The 26,635-nt window shown below is 41.0% G+C and overlaps 2 protein-coding genes across 3 annotated transcripts; both read right to left on the minus strand.

Moving 5' to 3' along the window:
- Positions 1–3,865: 3,865 nt before the first annotated feature.
- LOC124869721 (zinc finger protein OZF-like) lies at positions 3,866–13,757 on the minus strand. The gene is made up of 2 exons (XM_047367789.1): positions 13,439–13,757; positions 3,866–5,810 (listed from the first exon to the last, which is right to left on the minus strand). Exons 1-2 carry the CDS (start codon positions 13,596–13,598, stop codon positions 4,747–4,749), a joined length of 1,224 nt encoding a protein of 407 aa, XP_047223745.1. The 5' UTR covers positions 13,599–13,757; the 3' UTR covers positions 3,866–4,746.
- A 5,348-nt stretch (positions 13,758–19,105) lies between these two features.
- LOC124869717 (oocyte zinc finger protein XlCOF7.1-like) lies at positions 19,106–23,704 on the minus strand. Of its 2 annotated transcripts, XM_047367784.1 has the most exons (3): positions 23,432–23,704; positions 21,306–21,574; positions 19,106–21,272 (listed from the first exon to the last, which is right to left on the minus strand). In XM_047367784.1, the coding sequence occupies exons 1-3, from the start codon at positions 23,589–23,591 to the stop codon at positions 20,334–20,336; spliced, it is 1,368 nt and encodes a 455-aa protein (XP_047223740.1). In that variant the 5' UTR covers positions 23,592–23,704; the 3' UTR covers positions 19,106–20,333. The 2 variants fall into 2 exon arrangements, with proteins under 2 accessions (XP_047223740.1, XP_047223739.1); XM_047367783.1 differs by having other exon boundaries at positions 19,106–21,574.
- Positions 23,705–26,635: the final 2,931 nt, after the last annotated feature.

The following is a 26,635-nucleotide window of genomic DNA, read 5'->3' on the forward strand; positions in this document are numbered from 1 at the left end:
ACCTGCACCGGGGGTTTATGGACTATATTCCGGCTTCTATTTGTTTTATATTTTTTTTGTGGGCCCACTAATTCAAATAATCATTTAATTTCTGTGTATTGAATTAAGACTAAAGGACTCTGATGTGTTCGGGACTGTTTAAAATAAGTTAATTTATTTAACGGGAAAGTCCCTATCTATAAATCAGGTGGTTGACAAAGTTTGTTGTATATTTATTTGTATTTTCTTTTGGGGAGTATTGGAGAGGTTAAAGAAAATGCAAACCTGTTTTAATTTATAATCATTCAGTCCAACATAAGGTCGGTTAGTAACACTATTCAGTGTGATGGTATATTCCATAAGTTCACATGTGGTCTACTTTAAATTTCATTTCAAAGTTTGGAAAATAAATACTTTACCCTTATAAAGCCTCGTTATTTATGGGTCAGACATAGGTAGTTTAACTAAGTTTAATTCTTTATAACAACTCAGTACCTGGTAGTTCATGGGAGGTGTAGTAAAACCAGTTCTTGGGGTGTGACCTTTAGTAGAACCCAGAGCGCTAAATCTAGCCTTATATACCAGAAAGCGCTACATATATATACACACTACCTAAAAAAATAAAGGGAACACTCAAATAACACATCCTAGATCTGAATGAATGAAATATTCTCATTGAATACTTTGTTCTGTATAAAGTTAAATGTTCTGACAACAAAATCACACAAACATCATCAATGGAAATCAAATTTATTAACCAATGGAGGCTGATCCAACTTTGATGTAATGTCCTTAAAACAAGTCAAAATGAGGCTCAGTATTGTGTGTGACCTCCACGTGTCTGTATGACCTCCCTACAACGCTTGGACATGCTCCTGATGAGACGGTGGATGGTCTCCTGAGGGATCTCCTCCCAGACCTGGACTAAAGCATCCAACTCCTGGACAGTCTGTGGTACAATGTGACGTTGGTGGATGGATGGAGACATGATGTCCCAGATGTTCTCAATCAGATTCAGGTCCGGGGAACGGGCCGGTCCATAGCTTCAATGTCTTCATCTTGCAGGAACTGCTGACACACTCCAGCCACATGAGGTCTAGCATTGTCCTGCATTAGGAGGAACCTAGAGCCAGCCGCACCAGCATATGGTCTCACAAGGGGTCTGAGGATCTCATCTCGGTACCTAATGGCAGTCAGGCTACCTCTGGCCACCCCACACCACTGCCAAACCGGTCATACTGGCCTGTCTCCTGGTAGCGCCTCCAGGTTCTGGACCCTACGCTGACAGACACAGCAAACCTTCTTGCCACAGCTCGCATTGATGTGCCATCCTGGATGAGCTGCACTACCTGAGCCACTTGTGTGGCTTGTAGAGTCCGTCTCATGCTACCACGAGTGTGAAAGCACCACCAACATTCAAAAGTGACCAAAACATCAGCCAGAAAGCATCGGTACTGAGAAGTGGTCTGTGGTCCCCACCTGCAGAACCACTCCTTTATTGAGTGTCTTGATAATCACCAAAGATTTCCTCCTGTTGTCTTTTCCGTTTGAACAACAAGATGTGAAATTAATTGTCAATCAGTGTTGCTTCCTAAGTGGACAGTTTGATTTCACAGAAGTTTGATTTACTTGGATTTATATTGTGTTGTTTAAGTGTTCCCTTTATTTTTTTGAGCAGTGTCTTTATGTATATATGTATATATATATATGAGAGAGTAAATGACACATCGATCTCTCAATGTTTCCTGTCGCCTCTGTTGTACATCCTACCACGAGAACGGAATTTGCAGTTGATATGGTTTTTATTAGTCAGTTTTATGGTGATGAGGATGGACCTGTGGTGAAGGACTTGGTCAAACAATGTGATGAGGCCCCTTTATTTGAGCACAGAAAGAACTATAATCATAATAGCAATTGATTTTAGGAAGTCTTCTCACCTTCCATCCAAGACTAAAATTAACTCTACAAAGAGCAATACTGTAGAAAATTATAAATATCCAGGAAGGTGCAAAAAGTCTTCCGGTTTGAACATTTTCTTCCGTTGTCTGGTTTGGAAATATTACAGTTAAGGATTCTATAACATTAGATAGATGGTAAAAGTGTCCAGCAAATTAATACTTTTTCATAGAGAAACTATTTGCTTTATATAAACAGCAGGTGGATTGAAAAAAAGCCACAACCAAGGTGGAGACTCAATGGAGGGAATAAATAATTAAATGTTTTCAAATCCCTGTAGTGGACAGCTGCGACCAGCAGGGGGCGGTGAGGTTACTGAAATCATGTTTGCAAACTGCACATCCGGCGGAATGGGGGGTTTTGACATTAAGTCGCGGTCAGATGCAATTTACCTTTAATGTTATGCTGTAAATGTATTATCTAGTAATATAACTATTACGTAGTTATCCTATAAAAGGCAATTTTGAAGTTATCATGGATTTTTGCCAGTGTTGTGGCTATGAAAAAGTTTATTTGGCCAATCATTCGGATTTGCGCTAAACAAACCAACATATGGATCCACCTTGTTGATGACTGCAACTTTCTTGAGGTACATGGCCTCATCAGGAGGCTGTAATGACTCTAAATATTGATCCATGGTCGAAAAAGTATGCAATGTTGTGAAGAGCTGTGAAGCGATACGGAGACACCCAAGATGGCGGACCAGCGACTTCAGTGACAGCAATGAAACCCCTCCCATTAAATAAAGACTCAACAGGATAAGGATAAGGTAAATGTGTATTTGGATGTATAACAGCTGTTTTTAACCAAATCTGTCAGCACCTTCAGCACCAATGTCATCGGGTCAGCAACAAAATGCTGCTGCTGAGGAAAAACGGGTAGAACTTAAGGAAATCAATCATTACGAGGAAATAAGTGATGTAAACTCTTCAGTGCACCTGGGGACCCCAAATAAGCCCCAAAGTTAAGGAACACTATGTTGGTCTGAATTAAGTGGTGGTGGAGAAACAGAACCTTTCTGGACCACAGGGTCAATGTGAAGCAATGTTAAAATGGTTCAGTGTTTGAAAGCATTTAATTCCAATAAACATGGAGACTATTTGCAGAAAATATTTAAGGACAAGGTGCCGTAAAACAGTCAAGCATGTTTTATGTGTTGCATATTAAGGTTCTCTGTTCCATTTGAAATCCTGTTTTCTGCTTCTTCACACACGCAAAATGTAAAGAAATGAAATATATTTACAAAACAAAAATCATTGCTGTGGAGCAACTTTCAGTCCTCTCTAGAACCCTGCTTCAGATCATTTACGGTTAGAAAAATCTGTTTCTGCACAGCTCTCTGAACATCAGAGGTTCAGTAAGTTTGAAGTCTGCCCTTTGACTAGGCCATTCCAACCTTCTCCTTGTTGTAGCTCGTTGTAGATCAGCTGCTGTGTTTGAGATCAACATCTTGGTGGTGACCCAGTTTGGACCAAGCTTCAGCTGATGGACCCACATTTAGTTCTAGAAGACTTTGGTACACAGAGAAGTTAATGTTGAATCAATGACTGCAAAACAAGCCCACATCATCAACCCTCCACCACCATGCTCAACTACATGCTGTTTTATGTCCAATCATGGTGCTGTCCATGATGGTCAACCACCTCTACTTTGGTCCCATCTGTCCAAGGTTCATTACTCCAGAAGTCTCGTGGTTTGTCCAGATTCTAGTTTTCAAACCAAAGCTGTGTTGCCACATTGTTTTTAAGAGGCTTTATCACACATTCCTCCCAGGGAAGCCATACATGTTCAGTGTTTTTCCAAGTGTCATGTGATGAATATTAGCATGCTTCTTGCTAACTGACGTCTGTAGAGTCTTTGGCTGAGCTCTTGAGTTGTAATGTGTCTGAGCAACGAATGGTCCGAGTTTCAGCAGAAATTACAAAGACAATGAAGACTGGTCACTTTATTGAATATTGAAAAGAAACATTGTACAACAAAATGACTTCTCACTGGGTGAAAACATGAAAGACAGCTCCCAGTTTTCCAGGAGTGGGTGCCCCATCACGTTTGAACTGGAATCAGACAATCTGCAACATCGTCAGAAACATGACCTCTAACTCTGGTTGAATACATTCATTTAAAACAGGTCCTTCACACAGAGACCCTGCAGCTAAGGCCTAATTCATGCCTCCCAGTCCTCTCAAAGCCTGTTGGGCAGAAATGTCATGATCTATACCTGCCCATTAAGGTCCACTAGGATCTCCTGTGGTAGTCGGCATGCAGCCCAGACTTTTATGACCCGGTTGACTGTGTGCCAAACGGCAACAGTAATACTCTTAATCAAAGGGTGGCACCAAACACAGCAGATAAACCAGTGGAAGTCAGATCAAAAGCAGAAGAAGAAACAAGTCCAACAACTCTTGTTTATAAGAAACTGTGTGAAGAAATCAGCTGGTTTTACTATCTGGATCATCTGCCTCTTAGGAACCACAAAGATCCAAAACCTGCTCTGATATTCTGATGAGTTATCATTTCATTCCTGCTTTTTAAGTTCTTCTCTTCTTCTGAGGAGACTGTGTACAAAGCAGGGTAATATCGCCTCTATCAGGCAGTAACGCTGCGATTAAGCTGATCTTAACAATAGTATGAAAAAGGTCTGTTTGTCCATGAGGTCCAAGCTGCTGGTGTTCAGACTCAGAAAGGTTTCTTAAGACCTGGTTCTGATAAACCCAACATCTGGCCTTCACGCCTAAGAACGTTAGTTACTTTTTATTTTCTAAACTACTAAGAAAAGTTTAAATATGCATAATTGTAAATCTGTGTGAAAGTCTAATGGCTATTTTCATTTTTGTGTTTTTGTTTCATATGGAAATTAAGTCTCCAAACTTCAGTGAAACTTTTTCCACATATTTCACATGAAAAAGGCCTCTCACCTGTGTGGATTCTCTCGTGTACGTTCAAGTGATAACGTCTAATAAAACCTTTCCCACAAATTTGACAAGGAAATGGTTTCTCAACTGTATGAATCTGTTTATGAAAGTTTAAACTACCCTTTAAAGAGAAACTTTTTCCACATGTCTGACATGAAAAAGGCTTCTCATCTGTGTGGGTTTTCTGGTGTGCATTTAATTGAGAACGTCTAGTAAAACGTTTCCCACATGTTTCACAAGAAAAAGGTTTCTCTCCAGTGTGAGTTCTTTTGTGATTATTCAAATCTGTACTTTGGATAAAACCTTTTCCACATGTCTCACAAGAAAAAGGTTTCTCTCCAGTGTGGATTTTTTGGTGTAAACTTAAGTGATAACGTCTATTAAAACTTTTCCCACACGTTTTACAAGAAAACAGTCTTGGTTCTCCTTCACTCAAATCACCTTCCTGAAGAGTAGAAGTCTCCATCAAAGCAACGGACCGCTTCTGGACAAGCTGCTCTCCCTCCTCACAGCTGTGAAGGTTCTGGTCCTGTCTAGTTGATAAATGTTCTGGTACCAGTTGTTCATGTTTAGGCCATGGAGATTCTGTTTCTTCCCGTTCTTCGAGCAGTGGAGATTCTGGCTCCTCTTCTTCTTTTTTAATACATGGAGGTTCTGGTTCCTCTCGTTCTTCAATCAGTAGAGAATCTGGTTCAGTCTGTTCCTCTTTAGCCTTTGAAGACGTGGGTTTCTCATTTTCTTCTTCTGTCATTGGAGGTTCTAGGTCCTCCTCTTCCTCTTTAATCCATTGAGGTCCTGGGTCCCCCTGTTCTTCAAATAAAGGAGGATCTGATTCCATTTGTTTGTCTTCAGTCCACTGAGGTTCTGATTCCTCCTGGTCATGACTGGAACTCCTTCCCTGGTTACAGAGCTTTTGGATGGCAGAAGCTTCCTCCTCATTAGAGACATGTGGCTTTTGGATATCTGTGGGCACAGAGAAGATTATTAATATAATTAAACTGATGACTGTCTCATGCATCAGCCTGCTTGTTCCTGGAGATCTTGAACTATAGGTATCACACGGTTTATCAAATATTAGTTTGTAGTGCTTAATTTAAAAGGAGGTGAAAGTTTTCAGGGTAAGTGTCCTCCACACTTGGGTTGCCACTGTGCGGTGACCAGGGAGCATTCGGAGGCTAAAGGTCTTGCTCAGGGACCCAGAGTGGCAGGCTGTGGGATTCGAACCTGGGTTCCTGAGGCCTCTCCAGGAAACAAATGCCCTGCTCTGTAACCACTAGGCCACCACTCCCCATTAGGAGTTACCTTAACCAAAGATAAGTATCATCAACGCAGAGGGCTGCTCTGTGCACGCAAGGCCCAGCAGCCAGTGTACAGGTCCTTCTCAAAATATTAGCATATTGTGATAAAGTTCATTATTTTCCATAATGTCATGATGAAAATTTAACATTCATATATTTTAGATTTATTGCACACTAACTGAAATATTTCAGGTGTTTTATTGTCTTAATACGGATCATTTTGGCATACAGCTCATGAAAACCCAAAATTCCTATCTCACAAAATTAGCATATCATTAAAAGGGTCTCTAAACGAGCTATGAACCTAATCATTTGAATCAACGAGTTAACTCTAAACACCTGCAAAAGATTCCTGAGGCCTTTAAAACTCCCAGCCTGGTTCATCACTCAAAACCCCAATCATGGGTAAGACTGCCGACCTGACTGCTGTCCAGAAGGCCACTATTGACACCCTCAAGCAAGAGGGTAAGACACAGAAAGACATTTCTGAACGAATAGGCTGTTCCCAGAGTGCTGTATCAAGGCACCTCAGTGGGAAGTCTGTGGGAAGGAAAAAGTGTGGCAGAAAACGCTGCACAACGAGAAGAGGTGACCGGACCCTGAGGAAGATTGTGGAGAAGGGCCGATTCCAGACCTTGGGGGACCTGCGGAAGCAGTGGACTGAGTCTGGAGTAGAAACATCCAGAGCCACCGTGCACAGGCGTGTGCAGGAAATGGGCTACAGGTGCCGCATTCCCCAGACCTGGGCTACAGAGAAGCAGCACTGGACTGTTGCTCAGTGGTCCAAAGTACTTTTTTTGGATGAAAGCAAATTCTGCATGTCATTCGGAAATCAAGGTGCCAGAGTCTGGAGGAAGACTGGGGAGAAGGAAATGCCAAAATGCCAAAAGTCCAGTGTCAAGTACCCACAGTCAGTGATGGTCTGGGGTGTCGTGTCAGCTGCTGGTGTTGGTCCACTGTGTTTTATCAAGGGCAGGGTCAAAGCAGCTAGCTATCAGGAGATTTTGGAGCACTTCATGCTTCCATCTGCTGAAAAGCTTTATGGAGATGAAGATTTCATTTTTCAGCACGACCTGGCACCTGCTCACAGTGCCAAAACTACTGGTAAATGGTTTACTGACCATGGTATCACTGTGCTCAATTGGCCTGCCAACTCTCCTGACCTGAACCCCATAGAGAATCTGTGGGATATTGTGAAGAGAACGTTGAGAGACTCAAGACCCAACACTCTGGATGAGCTAAAGGCCGCTATCGAAGCATCCTGGGCCTCCATAAGACCTCAGCAGTGCCACAGGCTGATTGCCTCCATGCCACGCCGCATTGAAGCAGTCATTTCTGCAAAAGGATTCCCGACCAAGTATTGAGTGCATAACTGTACATGATTATTTGAAGATTGACGTTTTTTTGTATTAAAAACACTTTTCTTTTATTGGTTGGATGAAATATGCTAATTTTGTGAGATAGGAATTTTGGGTTTTCATGAGCTGTATGCCAAAATCATCCATATTAAGACAATAAAAGACCTGAAATATTTCAGTTAGTGTGCAATGAATCTAAAATATATGAATGTTAAATTTTCATCATGACATTATGGAAAATAATTAACTTTATCACAATATGCTAATATTTTGAGAAGGACCTGTATATAAAAAATGTATTTAATAAGATCTCTGCTGCCAGTTATTGGCACCACCAGTGGTGAGCACAGCTAAATAAAAGTTAGCATCATTAACTCATATTACGCTAACTAAAATATTCAATTAAATTTATTCACAACACATGTCGTCTAAAGGACTTAAAGTCCTTTAATTTAATCAAGCGATTTTCATTTTGATTAATCATAATTATTAAACACTGAATCAGTTTATTAGTCATTTTGGTTAAAAGTTTTTCTATCTAAGGAAACCCAGCAGATTGCATCCAGTCAGTGACTTGCAGCATTCACTCCTCCTGGATGAGCATGTAGAGACAGTGGACAGTCACTGGCGTTGATTTTGCAGCAATCCCTCATACTGAGCATGCATGTAGCGACAGTGGAGAGGAAAAACTCCCTTTTAACAGGAAGAAACCTCCAGCAGAACCAGAACCAGGCTCAGTGTGAGCGGCCATCTGCCACGACCGACTGGAGATTTGAGAGAACAGAGCAGAGACACAAAGAGAACAAAGAAGCACTGATCCAGGAGTACTTTCTATGGGAAGGAAAATAAGATAAGAAAATTTAATAGTAGTAGCTCCTTTAGTGGCTTCATCTAGGAGAGAAAGACAGATAAGTAGATGAACTCTGAGCCAGTTTTCAAGTCTAGAGTCTGAAAGAGAGCAGATAGAGTTAGTTACAGTAGAAGCTCAGTCAGTAGCCATGTCTAGGAGAGAGAAAGGGTCAAACACTGAAAGAACTCAGAACTCTTTCCTGGTCAAAGGTAACACCAAGGTTTTTTACTTTATTACAATAATTCAATTTAGTGCCAATTAAATGCCATCCACATTAGTTGAATGACTAATTTGATTAGTTTTGATTAATTTTTTTAATTGTCATTGTACCTCGTGTTTATAATAAAATGAGTTAGAAAAAGATAACAGCATAAATCAAGCACAATAAACATGATGTAAAAACAACATAATCAGTAAAACTAAAGACTAAATGTGACACACGCCCCCATGTAATGCACGTAGTGTTATTCAGCAGCCCAGGAGTAGAAGGTGTTTCTGAACCTGCTCGTACAATGCTTCAGAACCCTGTACCTTCTATAACTCCTGCTGCAGGGCCGTGGGTTAAGCGGCTGTGCAGCTGGTGTATCATGTTAAGATGCCATATGTCAGCACACTCTCCACAGTGGTACAGTAGCAAGTGTGCAACAGATTTGTCTCCAGATGACACCTCCGGAGCTTCTCAGGAAGTGCAGCCTCTGCTGGGCTTTGCAGACCATCGCTGTTGTGTTGATGTTCCATATGAGGTCATCAGCCATAGTGACACCCAGAAACTTGAACGAGGAGACTCTCTCCACACATAATCCATTAAGCCGTGGATAGAAAGTGACTGTTCTGAAATGTGTTTGCTGGATTACCTCGCAGCTTGCAGGATGCTTGGGTTCTGAGACTGTCTACACTGTGGGATGTAGCCACCAGGGGAAACCTATTTTCAGCTTACACCAGGAACACCGCTACAGTGACAAATGGCTTTTACATCCTCTGCGTACCCCTTGCAGAACAGCGTATGTTTAACCAGACATTCAGTCAAGCGCGAGTGGTTGTTGAAAGTGCTTTTGGAAGGCTAAAGAGAAGGAGTTTCCTTCTGAAAACGAATGATTGTGATGTTCAGCTGGTTAAAGCCATGGTCTTGATCTGCTGTGCTCTGCAAACCAATGTGAAACTCATGGAGACACTAATGAGACCTTCTGGGAAGAACCTGCTGCAGAGGAAGCAGCACTTCAGTCTGTGGCAACAGTGTCACAAGGTGTAGAGGAACCGGGCACAGATGTATGGGATGCTCCGATTCAGTACTTACCAAGCAATAGTTAAAGATTCCCAGCCATATCATACTACGAATGTTAACAATAAACTTTTGATTTTTGCACATTACAGATTATGTCAGTTTGAAAGCTAAACAGAAACCTAAATAATACCACAGCTGGATATATCTATTTTGGTTTTGTATTATTTGATTAACAGAATTATGAGCAATGAAGTAGCCAGTTAAAAGAAATTAAATTCCATTAAACACAAACCCATCATCAGAAAAATATAGATGGTAGTACAGCACAGAAATCCTTCATATAAAATATGACTTCATCCAGCAACATGTAGGTTGTATTTCTTAAATATTAGCAATTACCAGTGTGTGCTCAAATAAAATAAGAAATCATGATGCAAGCATGCAAGTCTTTTTTTTATTATTTATAGCAGAAAAATAAAAAGCACCGTCAGGCAACAGAAACAATGTTTAAGAACCAAACAGGACTGCCTCCCACAACAAAAAGCAAAATAAAAGTCAGGAGGGTTTTATCGGTCAAACATGTCTGACCAAATGTACATCTGAGGTCCCCCAGCACTGCAAGAACAGCATGAATGAATGCAGCATTCTGTGCCGTCTCTTCCATTTAAAATGAAGCTGCTTCTCCATCACGTTAGCTTCATGTTCCCTTGATTCTCGCGTCTCATTTAAAAGAAGCTGCATCTGTTTATTTCGCTGGACTCGGTCAAGTGCGCATTGGTTCTGCATCTCCTTGAAACAGCTGAGAGATCCATACCCATCTCCTCTTCCTGTTGACCTGACAAGGCAAAAATGGGAGGTGGTTAACAAATAGACATTTAGTGGAAATAAACATAGAAATAGAAGCTAGCAAAGAAAAGTGACAGAGTTCTATGTTTAATGTTGTGGTTCTATGCAAAAGATCCTCTCCTTGTCCAGCAGCCACTCAAACATCACAAGCAGTGAATTTATCTGCTCTAAGCCACTGTTCATATGCTGACCTCTGATTGGACAACAACAGAAACCTCCACTAATGATTTTCAGCCCAACTCCTAAACTAAACTAACTCAGTGGATTTAAGAGTGAGTTCTTTAGTATAAAGTCATTGTAGTGGAATATTAGTGCATTCATGTCACTATTATGTACCTCAGGGACAGAAAGGTAGTGCTGCACTTCCTCCAATGCTAAAATCAGTTATGTGAAGCGTGTTCATAGTTTCTTACCGAGGACAGGACATTCAGCGCACTCACACCACATGATAAAAACACACTTCAGGGACAAGGAGGGAAATATACAAACACAGCACAGAGTTAGCATGGAGGATGACTAGCCTATTGTCCGTATGCAGAAGATGTTGTCATAATATCTTTTGTTCATACAAAGTTAGCTTCCTGCCGAAGATACCAGTAAAAATACTTTAGAGTCACATTAACACTTACCATCATCCATCTTGGAACCCAGTTCCACGGTGGCCGAGTCGCAGGCACTTTCCCTCATATCGCTGGCCAGTCGGTTCCCCTGGATGGAGTCTATCTGGTCGAACTACTTCCAATTTTTCCAGTCCGAACCGCTCCGGCCGTTGTGGTCCTCGATGGTCCGGTAATCACTCTACAACTTCTTAAGCTTCACCCGGCATTGTTTTGCTGTTAGCTGGTAGCCTTGACCGGCCATTAGCTCAAGCAACTCTGTAAACGCTTTTTCATTTCTAGTTGCTCTGACCAGCTCTGTATGCATTTTCTCATCTACCACCAAGTGCCAAAATGTGCGCAGCGCAGCGTTGGACCCCGGCGTCGATCCGAATGCTTCCATCTTCGTTCAGTGAAAGTAATCTGCTGTCGATGTTTATACGGCGCTCAGATTGATGTTTTGGAGTCACTCTTTGTACGGAAACGGTGACTCTACCCCCTATCCATTCAGAACCCTGTACCTTCTATAACTTAGAAGGTACAAGGTTCACCTTCTATAACTTAGAAGGTACAAGGTTCACCTTTTATAACTTAGAAGGTACAGGGTTCACCTTCTATAACTTAGGAGGTACAGGGTTAACCTTCTATAGCTTAGAAGGTACAGGGTATACCTTCTATAACTTAGAAGGTACTGGGTATATCTTCTATAACTTAGAAGGTACTGGGTACACCTTCTATAACTTAGAAGGTACAGGGTTCACCTTCTATAACTTAGGAGGTACAGGGTTAACCTTCTATAGCTTAGAAGGTACAGGGTATATCTTCTATAACTTAGAAGGTACTGGGTATATCTTCTATAACTTAGAAGGTACTGGGTATATCTTCTATAACTTAGGAGGTACAGGGTTAACCTTCTATAGCTTAGAAGGTACAGGGTATACCTTCTATAACTTAGAAGGTACTGGGTATATCTTCTATAACTTAGAAGGTACTGGGTACACCTTCTATAACTTAGAAGGTACAGGGTTCACCTTCTATAACTTAGGAGGTACAGGGTTAACCTTCTATAACTTAGAAGGTACAGGGTATATCTTCTATAACTTAGAAGGTACTGGGTATATCTTCTATAACTTAGAAGGTACTGGGTACACCTTCTATAACTTAGAAGGTACAGGGTTCACCTTCTATAACTTAGGAGGTACAGGGTTCACCTTCTATAGCTTAGAAGGTACAAGGTATACCTTCTATAACTTAGAAGGTACAGGGTATACCTTCTATAACTTAGAAGGTACAGGGTTCACCTTCTATAGCTTAGAAGGTACAGGGTTCACCTTCTATAGCTTAGAAGGTACAGGGTATACCTTCTATAACTTAGAAGGTACACGGTACACCTTCTATAACTTAGGAGGTACTGGATACACCTTCTATAACTTAGAAGGTACAGGGTTCACCTTCTATAGCTTAGAAGGTACAGGGTATACCTTCTATAACTTAGAAGGTACAGGGTATACCTTCTATAACTTAGAAGGTACAGGGTATACCTTCTATAACTTAGAAGGTACAGGGTATACCTTCTATAAGGTACAGGGTTCACCTTCTATAGCTTAGAAGGTACAGGGTTCACCTTCTATAACTTAGAAGGTACATGGTACACAGTTTATGCAGGTCAAATGTACCTGAAGGCAACGTGTTTTCCTCTGTAAAACAGACACTTTCAGCACTTTAAAGATGGCGGCTCCGACACAGACAATCACTAAGTCGACCTTCTATCACCTGAAGAACCTTTACAGGTTTAATTATCCAGCAGGATAATGAAAAACTCATTCACGTGTTTATCAGACAGCTGCAGCTGATCCAGAACGCTGCTTCCTCACTAGAACCAAGAAAGTAGAGAACATCAGCCCGGTTCTAAAGTCCTTCCAATGGACCTCAGAGATTAGACTTCTAAATCACTGAATGGCCTCTGGTTCCAGTCTACTCTGCATCCAGAACCAGAACCAAATATTGAAAAGCAGCTTTCAGTTCTTCTGCTCCACCAACTTGGAACAAACTTCCAGAAAACTGCAGAGATGCTGAAACTCCGAGTTGTTTTAAATCAAGGTTAGAAACTTATGTGTTTAGATTTGCTTTTGACTTTTTGATTTAAACTATTAACTGAAGCATCATTCATTTTAATCTGTAGTCCAACTTTCCTTCATGTTCCCTTATTATCCACTGTTATTTACTTTGATGTGTTTTTTATCATCTAAAACACTTTGAATGATCTTGATACTGAAATGTGTTCTAATCAACTCGCCCTGAAGTAACAGGATAGAAACAGGTTCAGGTGCCGCCAGTTGGCAGAACAAATAATCTTATGTTTTAATACTGAAGTATATTTATATATACCTGATTTATCAGACACTTTTTGTCATTTCTTACCGGTTCTGGTCGTGTTTATCTGAGGTTTCCAGCAGGTTCCCAGCAGTCTGACGTCCTCCTCGTAGCGGACGATGGTTTTCTCAACCTCTGAGAAGATTTCTTCAGCAGCAGCAGTTAGTCGCTCTCTGATAAACTCTCTCAGATGCTGAACTGAAGACATTGTTACTGAAACTACTGAAATATTCAGCTGAGATACGAAAACACAACCGTCTTCCAGCTGAGTCCAAACAAGCTGCTGCTGGAGCCTTTAGTTTTACTTCCGCTGGACGTCACACTGAGACAAAGCAGCTGATTGGTCCATTTACCGCCCCCTGCTGGACTGGAGTGGAACAGCAGCTTGGCAGCAGAACCAGACTCTATTCTCTGAATCAAACCAGAACTTTTCTAAACTGTCATCAATATAGCAGATATTAACCAAAAATATTTTCTACAGTAAAAGTTATTTTCAGTTGTTTCAGAGTCTTCCTACTATCCTCATATGCGTTACATTCTAATAATTCATGTGGAAACGTGAGTCAGTTTTTAGTTCCACCTTTAATTCTCCCTGTATATCTGGGTCACTTCTTTTACAACTAATGTTTCTATATCTGTCCTACTAAATTTACCTGATGAGTTTAATGATATATTACTACAGTTAAACATTATTCACATTTATCTTTAAAGCTGCTTTGTATAACGTCTCCACTGACTGTGAATCACCACCATTGTTGTGAAATAACGATTGTTTGGCTGTTAGGAACAATTCATAATTATAATGAATAATTACCAATAATTAACAACTTTTTAAATAAAGTTACAATATAAAACTTTCAGTCAGACTAACAAATCAGAGAACTGTAACTGTTCCGCTTTGGTTACTCAAGTCCTTTTTTCCAGGCAAAGAATTTCCATTTGCCCTTTAAACTATAGATGACATACTACAACTCTGTAATTAAATTTAAGATGTTTTATGTAGAAAAGCAACAAATAGCACAACCAGGGAACCACGGTTATGTGTCAGCCTGGAGCAGCTTTTACTGGATTGAACAGTGTGGTCTGTGGGTCTGATAAAACCTCATCTTGTGTGTGCAGCAGTAAAACTTCTAATAAGCCATTTAATAAGCAGATTACATATTTTCATTCTATGTTCCTGTAAGGAGACATAGGTAACTTTAAGAAAACTCTAACAGCACCACCGCTGGGTGACGGTGATTGATTTAACTTTTAGAAATTATTCACAATTATAATGAAAAATGAATGAACAAAATGACTAATAAAGTAAGAATACTGGGTTTTTAGTCAGAATAATAAATTGAGTCACTCTGTCAGGTATTGTTCTGTTAACTGAGCTCAACGCGGCTGGATTGTAGGACATCAGGGGAAAGAGGAGAGGTGAGCACTGGCTTTAAAACAGTAGTCACTGTACCGACACAGAATACGCACTAATGAGAATTTATTATCAAAACAGCTCAACCTTACAGTCAATATATGTGAGCCAATAAACTGAGGAATAATAAACCAATAATAGAAAGATTACTCAATTAATGAACTGTAATAACGTAACTGTACAACCGAGGTCAGGACTCTATGCAGACCAGTCAAGTTTCTCCACAGCAAACTTTAGACACCTGCAGCCATGGAAGCGATTGGACCCCCAGAATTCATATGCATGCATATATTTCTGCTGAACATGAACCGACCTTCATCAGAGAACAGCACTGGGGTCCCCTGGTCCCTCATACAGAACAAATACTCCCTGTCCCGTGCAGGACGATGATGTCTGTGGCTGGTTGTGTGGTCAGGTATCCTTGCAGGTCATCTAGCACGCAGACCATGCTGATGTAAACGGTTTCAAACGGCCTGACATGACAGTTGGGTGCCTTTCACCTCCCTTAAATGTGCCTGGAATCAAGTGGCATTCATCCTTTGGTTCTGCAGGCTATGAAGCCATCAGTGTGTGAGTCTGTGATCCTAAATTTAGCACCAAGCTTGAATGTTTTTAGCGTTTCTGCATCATGTGAGGCAGATTTTTTCCATCTGTTTTAAATTTAAATCAGGATGATGGAACCAGCAGCAGCTTGAGCTGACCTGATAATTAGCGTCAGAAAATCATGGCTGGATGCAATCAGAACTGTGGGAGAAGCTCACAAGTTCTGATTGCGGTTTTTGAGAAGGACTTCCTTTTTGACTTGGAGGTTGGTGTAATTGGGTCGGAATGGCATTAGAGATAAAAGTGAGGAAATACATTTTGCTGACTGGACTTTAGTGTTTGAAAAAGGAAGAGAGGCACGATGGACACAAGGTGTAACGAGGATGCCAGAACTTCACATAAAACAAGTTTAATTGCAGTAAGTCCAGATGACGGTACCACGATTATTCAAAGGAAAGTGAAAGGGGAGAAGTTCAAAATGTTCCTTAAATTTAGTAGGGAGAAGAAATTAATTTTGGTCCAATCATGTTGTCAAGGGAACTGAAAAAAAGCTGGGGGATGTAGAACTGGCAAAAGATCTTAGAGATGGGAATTTGTTGATAAAATGAAAAGATGAAAAACAGCTAAATAAAGCTCTACATATTGAAAACATTTGCTAGAAACGGGTCTCAGAGAGGAGTTCTGGGTGAAAATGTCTTGTGGAGTGATGTTTGACCTTCCTATCGCAGTAGATCTGGAAAAACTAAATGAATCATTCAGGACTTAGTGCTGCCTGAACAAGTAAAAATAGGTTGTATGAGTTTTACTGTCTGACCATACGTTCCTCCACCTCTTCGTTGCTATAAATGTCAGAGGTATGGACTTATAACCGTGGCCTGCAAAGGGAAACAAAGGTGTTTGAAGAATGTGGAAAGAATGAACCGGTTTAATGCAACAAGCACACTGTGATATATGGGGCTGTGAAGTCAGGAAGAGAGCTGTGGAAACTCACACGGTAAAGACAATAAATTATACTGAGGCAGTGACAAGAGAGTAAAAATAGACAAGGGTAGAAACGGATAAATTAAATCAAAGACTGCGACCAGGGGGCAGCGACAGAGGCAAACTAAGGTGCCAATAGGTACGACAACTGAAACGCTTATCCTCTTTGTTTTTTGATCAACTGCACAGACCTCATCCAGGATGGCACATCAATGCCAGCTGTGGCAAGAAGGTTTGCTGTGTCTGTCAGCGTAGTGTCCAGAGCCTGGAGGTGCTACCAGGAGACAGGCCAGCACACCAGGAGACGTGGAGGAGGCCGTAGGAGGACAACAACCCAGCAGCAGGACCACTACCTCCACCTTTGTGCAAGGAGGAACAGGAGGAGCACTGCCAGAGCCCTGCAAAATGACCTCCAGCAGGCCACAAATGTGCATGTGTCTGCTCAAACGGTTAGAAACCGACTCCATGAGGATGGTATGAGGGCCCAACGTCTACAAATGGGGTTTGTGCTCACAGCCCAACACCGTGCAGGACACTTGGTATTTACCAGAGAACACCAGGATTGGTAAATTCACCACTGGTGCCCTGTGGTCTTCACAGATGAAAGCAGGTTCACACTGAGCACATGTGACAGACGTGACAGAGTCTGGAGACACCGTGGAGAGCGATCTGCTGCTTGCAACATCCTTCAGCATGACTGGTTTGGCAGTGGGTCAGAAATGGTGTGGGGTGGCATCTCTTTCCATGAGCTCGCCAGAGGTAGCCTGACTGCCATTAGGTACCGAGATGAGATCCTCAGACCCCTTGTGAGACCACATGCTGGTGCGGTTGGTCCTGGGTTCCTTCTAATGCAGGACAATGCTAGACCTCATGTGGCTGGAGTGTGTCAGCAGTTCCTGCAAGATGAAGACATTGAAGCTATGGCCTGGCCCGCCCGTTCCCCAGACCTGAATCCGATGGAGCACATCTGGAACATCATGTCTCGCTCCATCCACCAACGTCACGTTGCACCACAGACTGTCCAGGAGTTGGTGGATGCTTTAGTCCAGGTCTGGGAGGAGATCCATCAGGAGACCATCCACCGTCTCATCAGGAGCATGTCCAAGCGTTGTAGGGAGGTCATACAGACACATGGAGGTCACACACAATACTGAGCCTCATTTTAACTTGTTTTAAGGACATTACATCAAAGTTAGATCAGCCTCTAGTGTGTTTTTCCTCTTTAATTTTGTCTGTGACTCCAAATCCAGGCCTCCATTGGTTAATAAATTTGATTTCCATGGGATGTTATTTGAGTGTTCTCTTTATCTTTTTGAGCAGTGTATATAGTTGTTTCTCTGAATCCTGGGATAACCCCTAGATTTAGGGTCATACACGGTACTCAGCAAGGATGACCTCTCTCTCCAAAACTCCTTATTCTGACCATCCATCTACTTACCATGCTCATTAAAAACCATACAGATATCCAAGGAATTTAAATATTTGGTAAAAAATTCAAGATCAGTCAGTTGGCAGACAACACATCCATTATTTTAAAGAGCAAATTTATTGTTGGTAAAGCACTTTCAAGTCAATTTCATTATGTTTTAAAGCCTCGGGGTTATTCCTTAGATTGGAAGACCTCAAAGACACGGACCTGGATGTTCCCTGTCTGATGTTGCGTGTCCAACTTTGTTGTTGGCTGGAAATACCTAGCTATGCTAACCCAACTGAGAGCCTCCTTCAGTTTCCTGGAACCTGCAAGCCCAAGGAAGGTACAAACCTCTACTTCAGATTACCTGCCTCAAGTTCCTCTGCCTCTCCACCCTCCAACTCCACCACCTGTACAATAATCAGAGAACCACAGCCATTGCACAACAACCTCCCCTGTGAACCTCTCCTCTGTGGCATAACCCGCCTTCTCCCAGAAACGTCTCTTCAACCAAAACAGTAAGACGCTTTTTCAGTCAGTTCAAGTTTGCATGTTACCTCCTTCCACCCATTCTCACTCACCTCTCTTCCTCAGTGTGCCGGCCAGCAGAAACCAGACTCTGTGACGACCCTTCTTGTTCTCTTGTTTTTCAAGCAGAACATATCAAGCTTTATGACCCGGTTCATCACCCTTTAACCTGGGTGATGAACAAGTCCCCGAGACTCTGCTTCCACCAGGGAAGGCGTGACGAAACCAACTCACCACCAGGTGGTGATTGGGGGACAGGTCAGCCCCTCTCTCCCCCGAGTGTCTAAGACATACAGCTGAAGGTCCGAAGACCACTACAAAGTTGATCGTCGACTTCCTGCCTAGGGTGTCCTGGTGACAAGTACACTGATAAACACCAACACTAATAACCTATGCTTAAACGTTGTGCATATAATGGACAATCCCTGACTGTAACAGAACCCAATATGAGAGGTCTGAGCTGGGGGGCGACTAGCAAACCCGTCCGCCACCTCTCAACGTGGACCAGTCCAAAGTAGAAGAGTCCAACCTTTCTCGAGGAGCTGGGTCAAATGGGTTGTGCAAAAATAGGTATGGCTGTTAGCAACTATTAAAAATTACAATTAAGTATTAAAAATATTAATAAAATTAAGAATATTAAATCTTTAGTCAGACAAAAAAAAAAAAAAATCAGCATCACCGGTTCAGGAATCCCTTCACAATGGTCGGTCTGTCAGGGTCCTGTGAATACCTGCCCAAGGTGGTGGTATTACAGAACAATGGGTCAAAGAACAAATTCAAGGGCTGGTGTTCAAAACAGCAAGACCTGAACATATACTGTAGAATAAATACAAACAACTTTCTGTAGTATAAACATTTATTTACAGACTAATGCGATTCCAAGTGAAAATATTTCCATCAACAAACTCCAGTCAGAATCAACTAAACCGACTAAGCAAAAAAGGAAACGTATTAAACTAAAAAATAAACTGAAACAAAGAAATAATAAAATGATGCAACAGCACAGTTGATATTTATGTTAAAGAAGCAAAGTGTATTTTGAAGAATTTGTGAGTGAGATCAAACTAACTAAGAACATAGATGTGGACTTTGACTTAAATTAGAAAAGACTTGTGACTTGAAAACTAATGACTTGTGACTCGATTTGAGACATGCCAGTTTTGACTTAAGACTTTCTTGTGACTTGGAAGTGATGACTTGGTCCCTCCTCTGATTAGAAACACCAGCTTGTTTGTGTTTAAACAAGCTGTTCACAATGCAAATCAGACGGGTAAATAAAATATTGTCCCAATAAAATGTTTTAAAAGCTGAATTAGAAATCAAGAACCGTTTGAACAATTGATTCCTAATGTTGTCTAATCAACCGTCACAAGGAACAGATTGGCAACGCAGAACGTTTACGGCCTCTCACAAGATGGCGAATGAACGAATGATGTCGTCACATCTGGAGCTAGCGGTTAAGTTAAACACAAAGGAGAAAGCTTACTTTAGCAACCCTTTTAGTCACACATGTGACCGGGTATCATTAATACAGATATTTATACGCATGAGTGCTGGTGGCGCCTTACGGCTGATCTGTGTTTAAACCACTCATTGAAGTAAAGCTTGTCGTAACTTTAAAATACAACCGAACCAAGTTTAAAGTATCATGGCTAGGTACGCTGTTGGCACTCGAATGGCTTAGCTTGTAGCACCACAAACACAGCAAGATAAAAAGAACAAATTTTCTCTGTCCAGGAGGTCCGAAGGACGCAATGAGAAGCTTTGAACAAAGGAGGCTGCTTTCGGTCTAGCGGTGGGACTAGTTTCTGCGGTATGTGTCAAGCCCACAGAGCTGTAGTGTCGATGCAGTCCTCTTCAGGCAGCGAGGAAAACCGCTTCCATCAGAGAGAGTCTCTTCCTTGTGAATCTCTGGCTTAGAAAGAAAGGCGAAGGCGACTAGTCTTATGTTGTCCGGTACACAAACATCGGATCCTTATTCATTGGGCTGTTCTGAAAAGAGGTTACTGCCGGGCATTCTGCATTTTCTCCCCAGTCTGTTTTGTTTGTGTAGCTCAGTGATTGTTCTAAATCCATGGCTGGGACCAATCAATGATCACTTTGTGTTTTTGTCCCACGTGGAAATTCAGATCCACGACATCACAGTAGCTTTCTCCACATATTTCACATGAACACGGCCCCCCCACTACGTGGCTTCTCTGGTGTATATTTAATTCACTACGCCTAGAAAAACCTTTTCCACATGTTTTACAAGAAAAAGACATCTCATCTTTATGAACTTTCTTGTGAATATTTAAATGACCAATTTGAGAGAAACTTTTTCCACATGTCTCACAAGAAAAAGGTTTCTCTCCAGTGTGAGTTCTCTTGTGATTATTCAAATGTGTACTTTGGATAAAACATTTTCCACATGTCTCACAAGAAAAAGTCCTTCCACTTGTGTGGGTTCTCTGGTGAACCTTTAACACATTAAGTCTAGAAAACCTTTTTCCACATGTCTCACAAGAAAAAGGTTTCTCCCCAGTGTGGATTTTTTGGTGTAAACTTAAGTGATAACGTCTATTAAAACTTTTCCCACACGTTTTACAAGAAAACAGTCTTGGTTCTCCTTCACTCAAGTCACCTTCCTGAAGAGTAGAAGTCTCCATTAAAGCAACGGACCGCTTCTGGACAAGCTGCTCTCCCTCCTGACAGCTGTGAAGGTTCTGGTCCTGTCTGGTTGGAAAATGCTTAGGTACCTGCTGTTCAGGTTTAAGCCTTGAAGAACCTAGATCCTCATCTTCTACCATCAGTAGACATTCGGATTCCTCCTGCAGTTCAAGCAGTGGAGGTTCTGGTTCCTCCCGTTCTTCAATCAGTGGAGGTTCTGGTTCCTCCCGTTCTTCAATCAGTGGAGGTTCTGGTTCCTCCCGTTCTTCAATCAGTGGAGGTTCTGGTTCCTCCTGTTCTTCAATCAGTGGAGGTTCTGGTTCCTCCTGTTCTTCAATCAGTGGAGGTTCTGGTTCCTCCTGTTCTTCAATCACTGGAGGTTCTGGTTCAATATGTTCCTCTTTAGCTCCTGGATGCCCTGGTTTCCCATTTTCCTCTTCAAGCAGTGGAGGTTCTAGGTCCTCCTCTTCCTCTTTCACACATGGAGATCCTGTTTCCCCTTGTCTATAAACCAGAGGAGGATCTGGTTCCATCTGTTCCTCCTCAGTCCATTGATGTTCTGCTACCTCCTGGTCATGACTGGACCTTCTGCCCTGGTTACAGAGCTTGTGGATGGCAGAAGCTTCCTTCTCACTGGAGACCTGTGGCTTTTGGAGGTCTGTGGAGACAAGAAAGAGATCATTGATATAATTCAACTGAAGACTGTCTGTAGCATCAGCCTGGTTGTTCCTGGATGATCCTGAACTGTAGGCGTCACACGGTTCATCTAAGATTAGTTTGAAGAGTTTAATTTAAAAGGAGGTGAAGGTTTCATTGAGTACATCACCCCCTGCCTCCGTTGTTGTGTAGATAGCAAAAGTGTAATCTTTCTTTTGAGGAAAACATGGCAGATGCGCAGTATGACTGAAATCATTACTCTGATGCTTCGGAGCGTGTGTCGAGTAATCCAGGCAGACTTTATGTAAAGCGCATATCGAGGCTTATCCTGACCGCATATGTGGTGACGTTCGAGGCCTCGAGAACCAGCTGCACCCCGTGACTGATTCAGGAACTGGGTCGAAGTGTAAGGGACAGCACAACGCTGCTGATTCCCAGTCACATTTAGTTGTCTTGGGATCGTGGATTAGCAATCTGTTTGCGTGTCAGTTTGGAATCAGTGAGAAAGATGAGAATATTGGAACAAATAGAAATATATTTATCACAACTTGTATAAAATTGCGGTTGGTTAAATAGCTCACCTGGATTGATTCCCAGTTAGGGAACATATTTTTATAAATCTATATTTTAATCTCAAGGAGGCTTCACCCGGTTAAATAAAGACTGCTATTATAACCATTATAGGCAGGGGTGAAAGTAGTTTTAAATTCTTGCCGTTACTCATGGGCACAGCTAGAGGGGGGGCTGGGGAGGCACTGGGGGCATATATGCATGCATATATGCCCCCAGTGCCTATATAATATATATATATATATCAATTGTTAAAGAACTGCCATGTATGAAAAAATTATAAACTATTTTCTGAAGCATAACTTTTCATCTTCAGTTTCCGTCTTTTCTTTCGAACAAAGAAGTTATTGTTCTTTTCTTTTTGGTCAAGTTTCGATTTCATTTAAATAAAAAATGTGACAGTTTGGTTGTTTTCGTGGTTTTTATTTAAAAGTCTGTAGATGGTCAGTGATTTATTGTTCATCCTGTCCTAATGCAAGCGGCGGTTTTTTATGTCTGTGTAAAATGTCCCCGTCTATTAAATCGAACGCACCAAACTCCTTGGCAACCGTTCAGTTTTGGAGGGAAAAGCGCGCATGCGCTCTCGTGTAGTGTCAGTGAAATCTCTGAACATAAGCTGTGTTTTCGAGCTGTACTGTGTTGTAATTCAGCAGAATAACATGAAACAACTAGTTTCTCTCCCTTTGCTTTTAACTGGAGTATTTAGCGGACAGACATTAAACGTTTTAAAGGCCGTTCATTAAAACCTCGACCTCTGAGGGGAGAGACGCAAAGCAAAGAGCATTGAGGCTCCAGAAAAGCAGAACAGTTCAGAAACTATCTGGAATGAGGGGAAAAAAAAAGCTAAATTTATGTTTTAGACTGCCTGTTGATAACGGATCTGATGTTCTTTGTGTGATCGTGAATTTTTGCAGCCGTAACTGGTTCTGGATGACGGCTTCATAGCAGCCGTTCCTCCCTCTTCCCGGTACTGCGTACCGGCGCAGAATCTTTTAGTGGTACGCAGAACCGGACCGTACCAGCATCACTAACACCATTTATTTATGTAGTCAACTTAAAGCTTCACAAAAGAAATTCACCTCATTACAATCATTCCGCCTATTTTACATTTATTGTCCACTTGATGGCGCAGTAGAGCAAATGAAGCATGTTGAGGCCTCAGTTCATGAGAAAACTGGGAGGATGATGGTTTCAGGTGTGAACGGAGCTTCAGAGACTAAAGTCTGTATTTAAAGCTGAGAGCTCAGATTAGAAAATTATTTATCTGCCACTTTTTGTAATTTCTTACCGATTCTGTTGAGCTTTATTTGTGGCTTCCAGTTGATAACCATTATTTTGTGCTCTTCCTCGTAGCGGACGATGGTTTTCTCAACCTCTGAGAAGATTTCTTCAGCAGCAGCAGTTAGTCGCTCTCTGATAAACTCTCTCAGATGCTGAACTGAAGACATTGTTACTGAAACTACTGAAATATTCAGCTGAGATACGAAAACACAACCGTCTTCCAGCTGAGTCCAAACAAGCTGCTGCTGGAGCCTTTAGTTTTACTTCCTCTGGACGTCACACTGAGACAAAGCAGCTGATTGGTCCATTTACCGCCCCCTGCTGGACTGGAGTAGAACAGCAGCTTGGCAGCAGAACCAGACTCCATTCTTTGATTCAAACCAGAACTTTTCTAACCTAAAATTAATGGGGCAGATATTGATGTTACATTCTAATAATTCATATGGAAACGTGAGTCCGTTTTTAGTTCCACCTTTAATTCTCCCTGTATATCTGGGTCACTTCTTTTATAATTAATGTTTCTATATCTGTCCTACTACATTTACAGTTAAACATTATTCACATATATCTTGAAGATGTTTTGTATTTTTGTTTTTTCTGAGTGTTAATAGGTAATAAAGTTAAAAACCTTGGTGTTATTTTTGACCAGGACATGTCATTTAAATCCCATATTAAACAGGTTTCTAGGATTTCCTTCTTTCATCTCCAGAACATTGCCAAAATTAGAAATATCCTGTCCAGGAGTTAAGCTGAAAAACTAGTCCATGCATTTGTTACTTCAAGGCTGGACTATTGTAATTCTTTACTATCAGGATGTCCACAAAATGCAGTTAAAAGCCTTCAGCTGATTCAAAATGCTGCAGCAAGAGTTCTGATGAAAATTAAAAAGAGAGATCATATTTCTCCTATTTTAGCTTCCCTTCATTGGCTCCCTGTTAAATCCAGAATATAATTTAAAATTCTCCTCCTCACATATAAAGCCCTTAATGATCTAGCTCCATCATACATCAGAGATCTGATTGGTCCATATGTTCCTAACAGGGCACTTTGTTCTCAGACTGCAGGTTTACTGGTGGTTCCTAGAGTCTCTAGAAGTAGAATGGGAGGCAGATCCTTTAGTTATCAGGCTCCTCTCCTGTGGAACCAGCTCCCAGTTTTAGTCCGTGAGGCAGACACCCTGTCTACTTTTAAGGCTAGGCTTAAAACTTTCCTTTTTGATAAAGGTTATAGTTAGAGTGGCTTAGTTTATCCTGAGTTATCTCTGTAGTTATGCTGCTATAGGCTTAGGCTCCTGGAGGACATAATGACCACTTTCACTCTCACTGCTGCTGATGTTCTGATGATCTTTGCCAAATTTATATCTTAATAAGGTTTCCAGAATCTTTTTCGAAAAATCATATAAAGATGGCAAAGGTTCTACCTCTATTGAAAATACTGATAACCATAAGAAAGCTCATAGACCCGTCTTCAATTTTTCATAATTCTTTTACAAACAGGGTATTTAAACTTTCATGTGACCAAATGTCTGTGTTTGACTTTCTGTTTTTGTGAAATAAATGTTTGTTTCATGTTATGTAAAAATTAGAGTCCTCAACATTACCATAATAATATTAGGTCAGTTCTCTATGGTAAAACAAAAAGATTTAAACAGATGTTTAGACTTTTTCCAGTCAGGTTCAAAATGATTGAATTAGACTCAAACTTAACATAAGATGAAATGAACCTTAACAGAATTACTGGACTGGACTGAAATAGAGAAAACTTTAGTTAATTGAAACAAACTTTAGTTACTTGAACTAAATACAAAGCTGACTGAAACTGTATGTTGTATCTATAAAACTGGGTAAGATAAACTAAGATTATAAGATATAATATGCCTTCATTTTTTGTGTTCATCAGTGAGTGAGTTTTTATTTTTTATTTTTAATAAGAACTAAACCAAGCATTATTTATAATAATAGCAACTACCAAAAATAGTGATCTCATTTTTAAATGTAATAAGGACTTACTTTATAAAATATGATAAAAAATAATAATAAGAATTTGGAAAAACAGAGGCTTTAAACCTCTGCAGGAACAGCACTGACACTGTCAAAGGTAGATCCTAATACAGGAATCTGGAAGCTCATTCTAGGGTGGATAGTCAAAGTCCATCCAAGGACACATTTAGATGAGGCAGAGGGACAAATACAGGGTTTAGCTGAGAGCAAAGAGAGCAACATGCATCCTGCCCTATCTGCTGTCCCACCTGAACTGTGGTCCCAATCATCAACTGATGTAGGACTTATAAAGGGGTTCCCACCATACAAGGTTAAACTAATATCTGAAAAAAGGCAATCAGTCCGTCAATACCCCTTAAAGCCAGAAGCTGAAGAAGGTACTAAGCCAGTAATACAAGATATGTTGAAGTCAGGAATATTAAAAGAAGCACCTGACGCTACATGCAAGACATATCACACTGACATCGCTATTATTATCACAGCCAAACATAACTCTAAAAAGATGTACTCTTTAAATCCAAGTACTCTAATACCTACTGCAGAAGATGGAAAACCACATTCTTATAAAGCAAAAGTTGAAGAAGACACCAAACCCAGACAAGACATTTCTCAAACCCTTATACCAGATTCATGTGTTGTGTTTGTAGATGGCTCAGCATCTAAAGATGAATATGGAAAGAATAGAGTTGGTTATGCAGTAACAACCATCGATAGGATAATAGAAGCTAAATCTCTACCCAATACATGCTCAGCCCAAACAGCAGAATTATATGCTGTAGTAAGAGCCTGTGAATTACATGAGGGACAAATACTTACTATATACACAGACAGCCAATACGTTTTCGGATCAGTACATCACCATGCTAAGATTTGGCAAAATAGAGGTTTTAAAACATCATCAGGGACAGAACTAACTCATTTCAACCTATTAAAGAGAAAATGTCAGATCTGCTATTTATAGACACAGACGAGCTGAAAGACGCCCAACAGTCAGCAACCAAGACAGAAATAAAGGCCTGGCTAAAGAGAGGAGCACAGAAAAAAGATGACATTTATCAGATAGAAGATAAACCAATCCTCCCAAAAGATGTATACAACACAGCGGCTACAGTGACACATTGGGAAGACCCACGTGTCAAAGGGGGGAATATGTCACATCTGGTAAAGCATTAATGCTACACTATAAATATTTCTGACTATGCAAATCATTT

The sequence above is a fragment of the Girardinichthys multiradiatus genome, chromosome 6 (assembly GCF_021462225.1).
Source record: "Girardinichthys multiradiatus isolate DD_20200921_A chromosome 6, DD_fGirMul_XY1, whole genome shotgun sequence".
In the NCBI taxonomy this organism is placed as follows: domain Eukaryota; kingdom Metazoa; phylum Chordata; class Actinopteri; order Cyprinodontiformes; family Goodeidae; genus Girardinichthys; species Girardinichthys multiradiatus.

What these genes read in the sequence shown, in the direction of transcription:
- LOC124869721 (XM_047367789.1), bottom strand. Translation starts at nt 13,598, where the DNA reads ATGTCTTCAGTTCAGCATCTGAGAGAGTTTATCAGAGAGCGACTAACT. An exon ending in GATAAACACGACCAGAACCG is followed by an intron (nt 5,811 to 13,438) that starts GTAAGAAATGAC and finishes CTGTGCCCACAG; the next exon opens with ATATCCAAAAGCCACATGTC.
- LOC124869717 (XM_047367783.1), bottom strand. Translation starts at nt 23,591, where the DNA reads ATGTCTTCAGTTCAGCATCTGAGAGAGTTTATCAGAGAGCGACTAACT. An exon ending in AATAAAGCTCAACAGAATCG is followed by an intron (nt 21,575 to 23,431) that starts GTAAGAAATTAC and finishes TTGTCTCCACAG; the next exon opens with ACCTCCAAAAGCCACAGGTC.